The sequence below is a fragment of the Geotrypetes seraphini genome, chromosome 13, assembly GCF_902459505.1.
Source record: "Geotrypetes seraphini chromosome 13, aGeoSer1.1, whole genome shotgun sequence".
Lineage (NCBI taxonomy): Eukaryota > Metazoa > Chordata > Amphibia > Gymnophiona > Dermophiidae > Geotrypetes > Geotrypetes seraphini.
This window is the reverse complement of record NC_047096.1, coordinates 83433553-83451007: the sequence shown is the minus strand read 5'-3', so window position 1 is coordinate 83451007 and position 17455 is coordinate 83433553. Positions and strand designations below refer to the sequence as shown.

At 42.1% G+C, this 17455-nt stretch overlaps 1 protein-coding gene across 1 annotated transcript in view; it reads left to right on the top strand.

Annotated features, from left to right (window-relative positions):
• The window catches only part of CDC27 (cell division cycle 27), a 275220-nt gene that overhangs the window by 63448 nt on the left and 194317 nt on the right, over window positions 1-17455 (top strand). The window contains 1 exon segment of the mRNA XM_033918006.1: window positions 14755-14852. Coding sequence (XP_033773897.1) covers window positions 14755-14852 — 98 coding nt within the window.

Below are 17455 nucleotides of genomic sequence, written 5' to 3'. Positions count from 1 at the left end.
AAAATGTTTTAAAAAAACAGGCCCAAGAACAGAACCTTGAGGCACACCAATGGTAGCATCCCTTTCCTCAGAGCGATCTCCATTGATCACTACCCTCTGTCGCCTTCCACTTAACCATTACCTGACCCAGCCTGTCACTTTGGGACCCATCCCAAGGGCACTCAGTTTATTTATTAGACGTCTGTGTGGAAAACAGTCAAAGGTTTTGCTAAAATCTAAATACACCACATCTAGTGTACATCTATCCAATTCTCTGGTCACTAAGTCAAAGAAATTGATCAGATTTGTCTGATAAGACCTACCTCTAGTGAATCCATGCTGCCTCCAGTCCTGTAATCAACAGGATTCCTGAAACTTGACCATTCTCTGTTTTAAAAGCGTTTCCATTAATTTGCTTACCACAGAAGTCAGACTTACCGGCATGTAATTCCCTACTTCTTCTTTACTTCCTTCTTCCTTAATTTTATTTGAAGAGGGACCATATCTCGGAAGAAATTGAAGACCATTTTTTTGATAACTGAATTCTCTTCAACAAATTAACTCTTCATGAAAACTCAGAATTCTCTTGATATTGACAAGGCTTCTCTCTCTGTATATCCTATTTATTCTCCCCTTCTTCCCTCAATTCTTCTCCATGTCAAATGTATCCTTTTTCTTATTACACTCTGTCGCCTTGAGCCTGCACAAGTAGGTGCGACGCACAAATACTAGATTAGATCTCCAAAATTGCACACAATATTCCAAATGTGGCCTTACCAGAGACTTATACAGTGGCATTATCACCTCCCTATTCCTACTGACCATTCCTCTCCTTATGCACCCAGGCATCATCCTGGCTTTGACCATTGCCTTTTCTACCTGGTTTTGCCATCATTTTGCTTCTGTAGTCTGTGACCTAGCTATTCCTTTAAGATAGAGTTATGGTTGACAGTCAGCTCACCTTTGCCTCTCATATTTCTATGGTTGTACAGAAATTATTTTTCATCCTTGGGCAGATTGACTGCTCATTCATTTTTTTGACCTGCAGTCCATTTGTTTTATTGGTGCATTTCTCATATTGACTGTCTCTTAATTATCTTTTTTATGATTCTCCTCTGTAAGAAATTTGTTGCTTTCAGTTGAGCAGTCGATCAATTTTAGGACCGCTCAAACATATTCTTAACACGTAAATTACTTCTACTTGATATTTTCAATTGGTTTATCCTTAGCATTTGTTCAAATCATCATGGCTTTGGAGTATGCATCCCATACTTGTCTTTGTTTTGCTATCCCCTTCCCCTCCTTTTGTTTCTGCTTAGGATATAATAATCCCTTGTCTGACATCATTCTTTAGCACTCTCCAGACCAGTATAGGATCTTACAAGTGGGTATATATCTCATCGTGACCAGCAGGTGGAGACTGAGACAAAACTTTGGAACTGTACATATCATGTGATCAGTCTTTAATGTCTCCAGCAGATATGGTGAGCTGTACCCATCTCCGTTGGTAGGGCTGTTGGAATTTGTTTAGGAATTTTTGTCCCTTTTTGTTGCCAGATTGAGCTTGGATGGACCTTGTTTGGGGGTCCATCCGATCTCGGGGGTGTCAAACCTGGCGGGTCTCAAGCAGTGTCCCTCCCCAACATTTTTCTAGAGGTGCCTCAACAGTAAGCCTTACCCCTGGTGATAAGGCATATTGTTTAGAGAGCCAGTGGAGTCTGTTCTTGGGGGGGGGGGGGAAATCCTGAGGTAGTACCATTCTGAAGGGTTGCTTTCCCTTTAAATATGCTGTAAATTACTGTATTTTTCAACTAACCAGCACTGTTCTTTCAGCTAGGTCGCATATGGAGCAATTGAGCACTTCTCAGGGGGAGATGTGCACAATTAGTCCAGACGCGAGGCACTCGCGGCTGGCCTGAGAACTGCTGTTTGGGCCAGTGTGATGAACGAGTCTCATCGGCAGTGGTTGCTGGTGTCCAGGGCTTCCCGCTGTTAGAGCCTTGTGAGCCGGCAGAGCTTTGCAGGGAAACTTGGTCTTTTCCTGCCACCCACGGAGGGATTTCCTCAGTCGCTGCCAGTGCGGCTGGGGATTTCCTGTCAGCTGTTTTTTCTCTCAGCTGATGCCAGCTTTTGTCTACTATAGCAGCTGGTACAATTCAGTCTTTTCTGCTGCTACAGGCCCTGGAGGGGCTATTTTTGGCACTTTTTTTGCCGTTTTTCTTCAGATAGCCCTCCATCTTATATTTAGCCTCGGGTGCCTTCTCCCTGTTTTGACATAACAGGGACAGGTTACAGCAGGGTCCCCTGCTGGGGCAGGGAGTCTCATGGGGCTGCCGGGGTTCATAGTAACATAGTAGATGACGGCAGATAAAGACCCGAATGGTCCATCCAGTCTGCCCAACCTGATTCAATTTAAATTTTTTTTTTTTTTCCTTCTTAGCTATTTCTGGGCGAGAATCCAAAGCTTTACCCGGTACTGTGCTTGGGTTCCAACTGCCGAATTCTCTGTTAAAGACTTACTCCAGCCCATCTACACCCTCCCAGCCATTGAAGCCCTCCCCTGCCCATCCTCCTCCAAACGGCCATACATAGACGCAGACCGTACAAGTCTGCCCAGTAACTGGCCTAGTTCAATCTTTAATATTATTTTCTGATTCTAAATCTTCTGTGTTCATCCCACGCTTCTTTGAACTCAGTCACAGTTTTACTCTCCACCACCTCTCTCGGGAGCGCATTCCAGTCATCCACCACCCTCTCCGTAAAGTAGAATTTCCTAACATTGCCCCTGAATCTACCACCCCTCAACCTCAAATTATGTCCTCTGGTTTTACCATTTTCCTTTCTCTGGAAAAGATTTTGTTCTACGTTAATACCCTTTAAGTATTTGAACGTCTGAATCATATCTCCCCTGTCTCTCCTTTCCTCTAGGGTATACATATTCAGGGCTTCCAGTCTCTCCTCATATGTCTTCTGGTGCAAGCCTCCTATCATTTTCGTCGCCCTCCTCTGGACCGCCTCAAGTCTTCTTACGTCTTTCGCCAGATACGGTCTCCAAAACTGAACACAATACTCCAAGTGGGGCCTCACCAATGACCTGTACAGGGGCATCAACACCTTCTTTCTTCTACTGACTACGCCTCTCTTTATACAGCCCAGAATCCTTCTGGCAGCAGCCACTGCCTTGTCACACTGTTTTTTCGCCTTTAGATCTTCGGACACTATCACCCCAAGGTCCCTCTCCCCGTCCGTGCATATCAGCTTCTCTCCTCCCAGCATATACGGTTCCTTCCTATTATTAATCCCCAAATGCATTACTCTGCATTTCTTTGCATTGAATTTTAGTTGCCAGGCATTAGACCATTCCTCTAACTTTTGCAGATCCTTTTTCATATTTTCCACTCCCTCTTCGGTGTCTACTCTGTTACAAATCTTGGTATCATCTGCAAAAAGGCACACTTTTCCTTCTAACCCTTCAGCAATGTCACTTACATACATATTGAACAGGATTGGCCCCAGCACCGAACCCTGAGGGACTCCACTAGTCACCTTTCCTTCCTTCGAGCGACTTCCATTAACCACCACCCTCTGGCGTCTGTCAGACAGCCAGTTTCTGACCCAGTTCACCACTTTGGGTCCTAACTTCAGCCCTTCAAGTTTGTTCAACAGCCTCCTATGAGGAACTGTATCAAAGGCTTTGCTGAAATCCAAATAAATTACATCTAGCATATGTCCTCGATCCAGCTCTCTGGTCACCCAATCAAAAAATTCAATCAGGTTCGTTTGGCACGATTTACCTTTTGTAAAGCCATGTTGCCTCGGATCCTGTAACCCATTAGATTCAAGGAAATACACTATCCTTTCTTTCAGCAACACTTCCATTATTTTTCCAACAACTAAAGTGAGGCTCACCGGCCTGTAGTTTCCTGCTTCATCCCTGTGACCACTTTTATGAATAGGGACCACATCCGCTCTCCTCCAATCCCCAGGAATCACTCCCGTCTCCAGAGATTTGTTGAACAAGTCTTTAATAGGACTCGCCAGAACCTCTCTGAGTTCCCTTAGTATCCTGGGATGGATCCCGTCTGGTCCCATCGCTTTGTCCACCTTCAGTTTTTCAAGTTGCTCATAAACACCCTCCTCCGTGAACGGCGCAGAATCTACTCCATTTTCTCGTGTAACTTTGCCGGACAATCTCGGTCCTTCTCCAGGATTTTCTTCTGTGAACACAGAACAGAAGTATTTGTTTAGCACATTTGCTTTCTCCTCATCACTCTCCACATATTTGTTCCCAGCATCTTTTAGCCTAGCAATTCCATTTTTTATCTTCCTCCTTTCACTAATATATCTGAAAAAATTTTTATCTCCCTTTTTTACATTTTTAGCCATTTGTTCTTCCGCCTGTGCCTTCGCCAAACGTATCTCTCTCTTGGCTTCTTTCAGTTTCACCCTGTAGTCCTTTCTGCTCTCCTCTTCTTGGGTTTTTTTATATTTCATGAACGCCAACTCTTTCGCCTTTATTTTCTCAGCCACTAGGTTGGAGAACCATATCGGCTTCCTTTTTCTTTTGTTTTTATTGATTTTCTTCACATAAAGGTCCGTAGCCATTTTTATCGCTCCTTTCAGCTTAGACCACTGTCTTTCCACTTCTCTTATGTCCTCCCATCCTAACAGCTCTTTCTTCAGGTACTTTCCCATTGCATTAAAGTCCGTACGTTTGAAATCTAGGACTTTAAGTATCGTGCGGCCGCTCTCCACTTTAGCCGTTATATCAAACCAAACCGTTTGATGATCGCTACTACCCAGGTGAGCACCCACTCGAACATTAGAGATACTCTCTCCATTTGTGAGGACCAGATCCAATATCGCTTTTTCCCTTGTGGGTTCCGTCACCATTTGTCTGAGCAGAGCCTCTTGAAAGGCATCCACAATCTCCCTACTTCTTTCCGATTCCGCAGACGGAACATTCCAGTCCGCATCCGGCAGGTTGAAATCTCCCAACAGCAGAACCTCCTCTTTCCTTCCAAACTTTTGGATATCCACAATCAGATCCTTATCAATTTGCTGCGATTGAGTCGGAGGTCTGTAGACTACACCCACGTAGATAGAAGTTCCATCTTCTCTTTTCAGAGCAATCCATATCGCTTCTTCCTCTCCCCAGGTCCCTTGCATTTCGGTCGCTTGGATATTGATCTTTACATAGAGAGCTACTCCTCCACCTTTATGACCATCTCTGTCCTTCCTAAAAAGATTATATCCCGGTATGTTTGCATCCCATCCATGTGATTCACTGAACCATGTCTCTGTGATAGCAACAATATCTAGATCTGCCTCTAATATCAGGGCTTGCAGATCATGAACTTTGTTGCTTAGACTGCGAGCATTTGTGGTCATCGCTTTCCAGCTATTTTTCAGCGATAATCTCCTTTTTCGTATGGATTTTTGTGTCGTTTCACTTTCCGTTGCAATACTAAGAAATGAGTTGCTGATATTGCTTATGTTGCAGCCTTTACTACTATCACATCTTTTCTTTTGCCGGGGGTGGTCTCTATAATTGTCCTTCGTACATACACCACCCCCACCTTCTAGTTTAAATGCCTGGAAAAATATTGTCTAAATTTCTCTGCAAGGTTTCTTTTTCCTGCTGTAGTAATATGTAGCCCATCAGTTCTTGCTTTGGACGAAAGAGAGAATGGGCACCCTTGCCCAGTACAGTGGTATCCTTGTAATATGTATTCATGGTCAGTGAGGCTTGTGGGGCATTGCTCACACACACCTACATCTATACCTTCACCTACACCTACACACATCTACACCTACACCTATACCTACACACATCTACACCTACACCTATACCTTCACCTACACCTACACACATCTACACCTACACCTATACCTTCACCTATACCTACACACATCTACACCTACACCTATACCTTCACCTATACCTACACACATCTACACCTACACCTATACCTTCACCTACACCTACACACATCTACACCTACACCTATACCTTCACCTACACCTACACACATCTACACCTATACCTTCACCTACACCTACACACATCTACACCTACACCTATACCTTCACCTACACCTACACACATCTACACCTACACCTATACCTTCACCTACACCTACACACATCTACACCTACACCTATACCTTCACCTACACCTACACACATCTACACCTACACCTATACCTTCACCTACACCTACACACATCTACACCTACACCTATACCTTCACCTACACCTACACACATCTACACCTACACCTATACCTTCACCTACACCTACACACATCTACACCTACACCTATACCTTCACCTACACCTACACACATCTACACCTATACCTTCACCTACACCTACACACATCTACACCTACACCTATACCTTCACCTACACCTACACACATCTACACCTATACCTTCACCTACACCTACACACATCTACACCTATACCTTCACCTACACCTACACACATCTACACCTATACCTTCACCTACACCTACACACATCTACACCTATACCTTCACCTACACCTACACACATCTACACCTATACCTTCACCTACACCTACACACATCTACACCTATACCTTCACCTACACCTACACACATCTACACCTATACCTTCACCTACACCTACACACATCTACACCTATACCTTCACCTACACCTACACACATCTACACCTACACCTTCACCTACACCTACACACATCTACACCTATACCTTCACCTACACCTACACACATCTACACCTACACCTTCACCTACACCTACACACATCTTCACCTACACCTACACACATCTACACCTACACCTATACCTACACACATCTACACCTACACCTTCACCTACACCTACACACATCTACATCTACACCTATACCTTCACCTACACCTACACACATCTACACCTATACCTTCACCTTCACCTACACACATCTACACCTATACCTTCACCTACACCTACACACATCTACACCTATACCTTCACCTACACCTACACACATCTACACCTATACCTATACCTTCACCTACACCTACACCTACACCTATACCTTCACCTACACCTACACACATCTACACCTATACCTTCACCTTCACCTACACACATCTACACCTATACCTTCACCTACACACATCTACACCTATACCTTCACCTACACCTACACACATCTACACCTATACCTTCACCTTCACCTACACACATCTACACCTATACCTTCACCTACACCTACACACATCTACACCTATACCTTCACCTACACCTACACACATCTACACCTATACCTTCACCTACACCTACACACATCTACACCTATACCTTCACCTACACCTACACACATCTACACCTATACCTTCACCTACACCTACACACATCTACACCTATACCTTCACCTACACCTACACACATCTACACCTATACCTTCACCTACACCTACACACATCTACACCTATACCTTCACCTACACCTACACACATCTACACCTATACCTTCACCTACACCTACACACATCTACACCTACACCTTCACCTACACCTACACACATCTACACTTACACCTTCACCTACACCTACACACATCTACACTTACACCTTCACCTACACCTACACACATCTACACCTACACCTTCACCTACACCTACACACATCTACACCTACACCTTCACCTACACCTACACACATCTACACCTACACCTTCACCTACACCTACACACATCTACACCTACACCTTCACCTACACCTACACACATCTACACCTTCACCTTCACCTACACCTACACACATCTACACCTTCACCTTCACCTACAACAGGAAATACTTGATCAAACATACCATATTGGGACAGATCTAAGATCCATCAAGCCAAGTATCCTATTTCTGAAAGTAGCCAATCTAGGTCAGAAGTACCTGGCAATATACCAAAATGAGTAAAACAGATTTTTTAAGCTGCTTATAATGTCAAAGAGGGTCGAAGAACACAAAAACAGCCAAACACAAAAGAAACACTAAGGACAATCAGAAGAGTCCTACAATAAAACCTCTTCTTGGTTGTCCCCAATTTTAAAGGTCCCTGGTGTGTGTTTTGTGTTGTTTATAATGCTAGCTTCTGCATAGCCTTTGCAATCCAAATTATATTGCGTACTTTCCTGATAGAAAGAGACAGACTATTTGCTAATAATGCTTACCACCTGGCCCACACTGATCAAGTGCAAGATAACACCTTAAATCATACCACTAATATTTTGGTCAGAATTTAATAGTTTGCTTCTTAAAGAGAGAGAGTATAAAGCTCATAATCTTGCAGATCCTTCTGGGTTTACATATTAGGTTTACCGTGGCTATCTGCATTGACAAAAGTATCTCTTTTACATTATATAAGTTCACAAAGGCCTTTTAACTGCTCTGTAAATGTCTTATAGAATCTTGTAGTGCAACCATCCGTGCCTGGGGCCCTACCTATCAGGAGCTGCTTATTAGCCCATAATTCCTTTAGTTCTGAAATTGACCTATTCAAAATTCCCTATCATTGTCCATAGATATCTCACTTATTGTTCCCCCTCTTCCTCTCCCCCCCCCACAAAAAAAATCTTTGAATAATTGATTAAGCACTTCCTAATCCAGGGGTCTACCAAAACCATCTGGACTTGCTCATTAAAAACTTTTTAATATTATTTTTCATTATCAGTTTTCAAAGCTAGCAGTCCAAAATTTTGTTAGTAATACCTGTGCTTCAGTTTTTCTAAAGTAAAATTATATTTTCTGCAGCTCCAACATTTTAATTCTTTCCTTAGCCTATCGAATCCACCAGTACCTTTAGGTCTCTGAGCTTTCTTATAGTAATTCTCCAGGTGATGGATTTGTACTCTTAAGTGGGCCTCCATATATGCCCTTTCTGTCTTCTTTCCCATACCTACTGCTATTAGGTGATAACATACCAGAGCTTTTAAATTTTCCATGGTAATGAGGGCTCAAACACCCCTAGCCCTAATTCGATAATTTTCAGAAGATCTCCCCCATCTCATCCCTGCTTCTTTAAATGAACTAACCTGAAGGTTAGGCCTCCCTAGTGCCCTCTTCAGGTCCCTAATTCTTCCTAAGGGGCCTGGGGAAAGGGATGGGGTAATAAGAGGCAGGAGCGATTCCCACTTGCTCCTTCCCCAACTGTTCCTCTTCTAAGGTGGTGCTTATTGACCCCTAGTGATGGTCCAAAGTTAAGACCCTTTCCTACAACAGTTTTTCTCCAAGAACAAGCAGGACAATATTTTCTCACAACTGGATGACATCATTCATTGGAGCCCCAGTATTCTTTCTAGAAGCCTTTGATGGGCCTGACCTTGCATGTGCAAGTACCTTCCAGTCTGCTCTCTCACGCAGGACTAGTAGTTGTGTATGTGTTTGTTTGTTTTTCTCTGTGGGGCTGAGAGGACACATTGTATTTCTCTTTAGTGTGTGTTAAAAAATTTTTTATGGAGCCTTCTTTGCCTTTTAGCTAGTGAGTAGTGCAGGACCTTTTTTTTTTCCCCCTCTTTCTTTTTCCTCTGCTGCTAATCTCATTTTCAAGTCTTATTGTAGCTTGCTGACACTGGTCGATTTTGCCTCTTTTGTAAACTGCATGGAACGTCAAGGCTTATGCGATATATAAATAAAAATTTGTTATATTTATTTTTAGTTGTTTTTGTTTTCCATGGCTTTCATTTGATTTTGCTTAATGTTCCAAAAAACTCCCAGTGGTTTCAAAGTGTACCAGGTGCAGCAAGGTCATAGAAACATGATGGCAGATTAAGGCCAAATGGCTCATCCAGTCTGCCCATCCGCAGTAACCATTATCTCTTCCTCTCTCTAAGAGATCCCGCATGCCTATCCAGGCTTTCTTGAATTCATACAGTCTTTGTTTCCTCCACCTCTTCCGAGAGACTGTTCCACGCATCTACCACCCTTTCTGTAAAAAAAAAAAAAAAAAAATTTCCTTGGATTACTCCTGAGCCTATCACCTCTTAACTTCATCCTATGCCGTCTCATTCTAGAGCTTCCTTTAAAATGAAAGAGACTTGACTCATGCACATTTACATCATGTAGGTATTTAAATGTCTCTCTAGAAACAATACTAACAATAACAATCTATTATAATAAAACCCTAAGCGTGCATGCGCACTCTTACCTGTGTGTTCCCTGATCCGTATGTCCGTGGCCTGACAAGAGTGCGCATGGGCGCTTCGACCCCTCCCCCACTTCACTCACTGTAAGGAAGGAAGGCAGTTTGTCATTGTGGCCCCCCCCCACTGCACCCAAACCCCCACAAACCTCCACATGTTTCAATCTCCCCCCGCCACTACCGCCGCCGTGCAGCCGATCCCACTGACCCTCCCATACGCCCCTCCCACCGCGAGATGATCTACAAATCTCCCGGCACCAGCAGCGTCCCCAGCACTTTAAATACGCTGCTTCACGGCCTTCTACCAATTTCCTTTGCCGCGCCCCTGATGACATCATCAGAGACACGGCAGAGGAAATCGCCAGTAAAAAGCCGCGAAGCAGCATGTTTAAAGTGCTGGGGACGCTGCTGGTGCCGGGAGGTTTATAGATCGTCTCACGGTGGGAGGGGCAGATGAGAGGGTCAATGAGATCGGCTGCACGGGGTGGTAGTGGGGGGGGGGGTGTAGTGGTGCTGCTTACCCGTTCTACTGCACAGGGTGGATGGGAGGAAGGGAGGGAAAGAAAAATGCCGACTTCTACTGTACAGGGGGAATGGGGGGGAGGTAGAAATTGAAAGATGCTGCTCAATGGTTCTACTGCTTGGGGGGATGGGAGGCAAGCAGGCAGTCTGGCTTTGGGGGTGGGTCAAAGTCTGGAAGGCAGTGAGGGGGACATAGGAAGGAGGCACTTGGGGCACTAAGGACACAGGACGGATGCACTGGGGGCACTAAGAACATGGGAAGGAGGCACTGGGGGGGGTACTATGGACACAGGACGGAGGCACTAAGGACATAGGAAAGGGCACTAAGGACATAGGAATGAGGCACTGAAGACACTAAGGACATAGGACGGGACACTAAGGACATAGGAAGGCGACACTGGGGGCACTAAGGACATAGGATGGGACACTATGGACATAGGAAGGGGGCCACGGAGAGACATGCCTGCATGGAGCAACAGAGAAATACAGGCAGGGGGCCAGGGAGAGACACAGACAGAAAGAATGACAGACAGTGTCCAAGGAGAGAGAGACAAAGAAAAAAAACCCAGACAGACATCTATTCTAGCACCCGTTAATGTAACGGGCTTAAACACTGATTGTCATGCTGCAAGTAGTCACTAATTATGCAAAGATTCAAATTTTAAAGTCCTAAGCCAAAATTGAAGTAAAGCATAAAGGGGTACAGAGTTGTTTGGCTGTTTTCCCAGTAAAAGCCTTGGACTGCATCGTGGACTATAAAAGAATAGTTCTTTGTAAAGTCCATCAAAATAATGACATGATATTCCCTTAAGTTTTCTTTTAGGATTCTGAGGTAGGAGCTTTGATGCTTGGTAAGTTGGAATATCTTTGTTGTTACGGAACTTGCAAAGTCTTCATTGCTCAACTGATAGATATCTAGATTCTAGAGTATCATGGTTGTTGGAGTCTGAATCTTTGAACATCTTAGACAAATAATCTTCAAGTGCCTCTTTGTTTGTTCACAGCAATGAGTGTGCAATTTTGTGAATCTAATCTGCATACAATTTTGCCCAATAGAAATGTGTAGTCATCATTTAAGGAAGTAGCTGCCAACATAGGTTTTATATTTTGATGAATTTCGCAGATGCACATAAAATGGGTTCCAACAGAGCTGGCTGTTACGCCCCATTTTGGACAAAGCTCACAAAATTTAGAGAAGTCAACTTCAGGCTACCCTGATAAGCTACCCAAAGTTCTTTTTAAGTTGCATAATAGGCTTTTGCATTCGTTCACCGTTTATCCTAACAGATGCATAATATTTCTTGCCAGGGCATCATTGAGAAAATTCATGATCCTGATAGAAATTTTTGGCCCTCTGCTCCATGTCAATTGAAAGGATTTTCCCCTGCCTTTTTCCAGGCATTATAAGGACACCTTTGTCATGTTTAAGGCCTCTGACTTGCTTTATCATTCAGGATGATATATTAAAATATTGCATAGTCTTTTCAATAGTCCAACTGTGTAGGGCTAATGTAATGATCTGAATTTCTTGAGCATGACTTGCAATTTGTAGCTTTGCCTTCAGTTCATCAAGTAATCTGTCATAGTCGATGAATTTAGGGCATGAATTGGTATTTTGCTTTTACAGTATATCAATGGAGGGGTGAGACTAGGAAGAAAAAAAAATTATGATTTAGGGGGGGGGGCATGGTTCAAAAACAAACCAGTGCCAGTTACCCCAGCAACACTGAAGACCTCAACACCGCAGTCGAATAGCTACACAAGAAAACTCAAACCCCATCATAATCAATTGGCCCACTTTCCCGAGCAAAGCTCTATCTTTTAGGTACTAACCTTTTAAATGAGCAGTAGGGAGAGCTGTATTATGCAATAAAACACGTTGCACAAGTACATAGAAATAAAAATATATAACAAAATAAATTTGGGAGAATGCTAGGTAGTGAATGTATTGCAAAAAGAGTCCTGATTTTTTTTTTTTTTGGTTCAAGCAAGTTTCTTTTTAAACAACTGGAATGAGTGGGCATGGAAAAGCAAATCATGAGCTATCACTAGTCAGTCAAGAGAGGAAGGGAAGAATGAAGTGAAGGGTTTTATCTGATCTACAATGCTGAAAAATATGACCACGTCACGCCCTTGATGATTGATTCCCATTGGCTCCCTATAAGCCATCACATCACTTTTAAAATATTACTTCTAGTTTTTAAATCCTTAATCTATAATGAACCTCAATTCATAACCAGAATGCTTACTCCTTATAACACATCCTGGTCTCTCTGTTCAACTTCTCATAACCTTCTAACGGTTCCATCCCTGAAAATTATAGGCACCAGAAGACAGGATATATTTTCGGTTATGGCCCCTCAACTGTGGAACTCTATACCACAGTACATCAGAGATGAAAAAGATCTCTCACCCTTTAAAAAAATCCTAAAAACCTTATCTTTTTAAAGATGCATTCAGCCTATCACTCACTGACCTGAAATCATAAGCTTTTTTCTTTTTTTTTTCTTTTAACATCTTTGAATTTTTTACCCTCCCTCTCGTTTACTTCCCTATTGTTTTTCAACTCTAACAAGGAATTGTAACTTCCCCCCTAACCCCCACGATTCATGTTAGTCTTATTCTGTAAGTCTGAAATTATTTTATTGTATTCTCTACCCTTTTTTTATAAATTGTACATCGCTTAGGAAATTAAATAAGCGATTCATCAAACACTAATAAAAACTTGAAACTCTTCGATTTTTTCCAAGATTATAGTGAGCAGAAATTTCATAAGAAAATGTGCACAACAATCTGCATCATCAGCAAGAGTGGAAAAATTGCAAGAACTAAATGTTAATTTTGAATCATATTTCGACTATTAGATATCTAATATGTTGGTCAGTTAGGTTTTAGGCTATGGGCTACTATGTCACTATATTTTATTAAAATTAGAGATGTTCGGCTAGGAACCTTTACTTAAATGAAACACCATTTTGATGGGCCATTTACAAGAGTATGTGAAAGCAGTGGGATGTCTTAACCTGAGCTAGCATGGCAAACCCAAGAAGCTTAGCTGCACCATGCAATTTCACACCTCTTGCTCATTTACGTATTATACAGTAGGATGCCAAAGATGCCCTTTTTTACCACTTCTGACTAAAGCAGGGCCAGGTCAAATATGAAACAGAATGGCTTTTCTAGCAAAAAAGATGCTCTTTCAAGTGATATAAAAAAAATTGGGGGGGGAGGGGGGGGATGATGTACAGTTGAGCTCTGTTCACCCAAAAAACAGCCAGAATTTTTATAAAGCACTAATATTATTTCTCTGTGCAATTATATCTTTGCTTCTAATTGGCTACAAAGCTTCTTAATGCAAATCCTATGTTCATATCATGTATATCATGACTGCTGGGTACAGTTATGACTTGAAATACAGGGCAGGAACAATGAGGAGTCAAAATAGGCATTCAATTTCTTTATAACATTTTTTGTCTACTTTGCTGGCTCATAAAAGGGGAAGTAGACAAACTTTGCATATGAAGTTAGTGCCAGGGGTTGTATTAATCTGCAAAATTTCAATGGTTTTAGAGGCTTTATTGGGCTGTAGTGGCTGGACAAATTTGTCAGTATTAGGTCACTTTCTAAGCAAAGTATTCAGAGTGACCCAACAGGCTCTAGATCTCAAACCAATAGAGATCCAGCTGAAAAAAAATACACATAGTTTCATTTGAGGCTATAGGGAACATCTACACAAAATTTTATTCAATTTGGAGGAGTTCAAGTGGGGATGATTTTCAATATTGAACCACTTGATATGGAATGACACATTTATCAAAGTCTTCTGGAAAGAATACTGGATAGCGTCCATGCCATGGCTCAGTTGGATGATGTTACCCATTTGTGAAAATGTCTTGTCCTTAGAGAACATCAGCTACAGGTGCATAAATTCACTTTATTTTTTATCATTGCTATTTACTGAAATGTAAATTTATCTTTTTGGTACTGTTTGGTTTGAGAATGAATCTATTTTGCAACTGCTAGTACGTTTCTAGTTTTCTGCATTATGTTAAAAATATTGTTCCTGAGTTTATTTTTTTCACAGCAAGACAGACCGGCTTGCCAAAGGATCAGTATGTTACCAAAGGAGCCTTAGTTTAAATCCTTTCCTATGGTCACCTTTTGAATCCTTATGTGAAATAGGTAAGTTTCTGTCTTGTAAAAGTGCTGTTTGCTTTTATTAGTAACTTTGATTGAACGTCTGCTTCTCGTAATGCACAATCTGACCTTTTGATTTCATGACAGTTTGCATGTTTTTCAGTATTACTAGGAGAGTAAACTTACCTGTATCCACTTCAGCAAAGGGAGAAAGATTCCTTCCTAGTACCTAATATGGTGGTTTTAAAAGCACTTAAGGCCTGTATAGTCTTCCTAGTTTAATTCTGGTGCAATATTCTTGTACAATCCCCCTTTATGCTAGGAACGTATGGGTGTTACGTACCTTGGCCAGCCAAGGTCTGTAGGAACTTCTCTTGATAGAAATCTTGACTCCACTCCCCTCTCTCATCTGCTGGAGCATGCTCCCTGAACATCAGTTTTGTATTACTACAAGCCAAGCTGTAGGAGCTCATCTCGTCTACTCGTGTTTCATTTCTTTAAATTTAGTATATTATTTTGATTCTTCTCGTGGGTTTGCCCTTGTGCTGCAGAGTACCCTGTGGGGATGTCCTTGAGGCGGGAGATTGCAGCCTTTGAATAAATGTCTGCCTATGGGGGTTTACCTGCCACTACAGTAAGCCCCCCGGAGAGCCTGCACATCAAATCAGGGCTCCGAGATCTGGAGCTAGCAATGTTGCTCACAAACATATTGAACAGGATCGGCCCCAGCACCGAACCCTGAGGGACTCCACTACTCACCTTTCCTTCTTCCGAGCGACTTCCATTAACCACCACCCTTTGGCATCTGTCCGACAGCCAGTTTCTAATGCAGTTCACCACTTTGGGTCCTAATTTCAGCCCTTTAAGTTTGTTCAAGAGCCTCCTATGAAGAACCGTATCAAAGGCTTTGCTGAAATCTAAGTAAATGGCTTCTAGCATATGTCCTCGATCCAGTTCTCTGGTCATCCAATCAAAAAATTCAATCAGGTTTGTTTGACACGATTTACCTTTAATAAAGCATGTTGCCTCGGATCCTGTAACCCAGTGTTCTTCAACCGCCGGTCCGTGGACTGGTGTTGGTTCGCAGAAAATTCCTGTTGGTCCGCAAAGGGCTGGCGAGATTGACAGGCTGCAATTTCCTGCCGATCCGCATAGGGCCAGCAAGATCATGGGGAGCCTCTGACAGTGGCTTTCTCCCCTCCCAGCAGCTTTCGGTACTTACCAGCGCAGCATTTCACTAAGGCAGCCTTGGGGCTTTTGCTGAGTTGCGGCCGCCTCTGATGATCCAACTTCCTCTTTCCTCAGAGGCTGCACGACCCATCAAAGGTATCCAAGGCTGACTTAGAGAATAATAATAATAGTTTATATACCGCAGGACCGTTAAGTTCTATGCGGTTTACAAAGATTAAAAGTTAAAAGATACAAAGTTAAAAGCTAGTGATTAACAGCTCAAAAGATCAGTTATTGTGGAGTGAGATTGTTCATGTCAGTTACCTAAATACTTCATTACATTACATTAGGGATTTCTATTCCGCCATTAAGAACATTAAGAGCTTTGGGTTCTAAGACTTTGGCTAAGGATCTAATGAGACGTAGTTTATAAAAACAGTTTGTAACTACGGAACTAATCTGATCATGGAAGGATAATTCATGGTCTAATAATACTCCCAATATTTTTGTCGTCTTCACTTTTTGTAGTGGGCAATTGTCCAAGAAAATTTGTGATGCAAGTGTAAAATCCTTTTTCCATGGAAAAAACATTATTGAAGATTTGAATGGATTCAGAGCCAACATGTTATCTTTTAGCCATTGACTAATTTGTTTTAACTTATTGCTTATGTTCGTTATCTCATTAGAATCGGTAGTATTTGAGCTGGATATCATCTGCGTAAGCAAAAACGGAGAATCCAATGGATTGACTTAGTGTGAGAAATGGAGCTAAGAAAATATTGAATAAAAGGGGAGACAGAATAGAACCTTGAAGAATACTATAAGAGTTTGTATAGTTTCCTGATGATGAATTATTGAAAATAACTTTGGCGGACCTGTCTTGAAAATATGATTTAAACCAATTTAGAACTTGTTCAGAAATACCTATCTATAGATACATATCCTGGTTTCTGGTCCATTTGTTCCTGGAATTTTGACCCATAGAGACTAGCACGGAAACACTACTAGGATCTCTCTTGGACACAGCCAGACAACATCTCAGCACAGGAAAAAAAATGATGCTCATACAACTAGACCTTACCATTGCATTCGACTTGGTGGACCATAACATTCTACTACAAATCCTGGATACAATAGGTATCACAGATAAAGTATACACATGGTTTGAAGGATTCCTTAAATCAACAACCTATAGAGTAAAATCAGACAAACAAAAATCTGAACCTTGGTCAAACCCCTGCGGAGTTTCCCAAGGATCCCCTCTATCCTCGACTCTCTTCAATCTCTATACAGCCTCCCTCAGCTCTAACCTGAACAAACAAGGCATAACCTCCTACAGCTATGCCGATGACATTACCATTCTCATACCCTTCGATCAACCTGAACTCTCCATGACGAACACAATATACCAAACACTAAAATCAATAGCAACCTGGATGAAAGATCACAAACTGAAATTGAACCCAGCTAAAACAAAA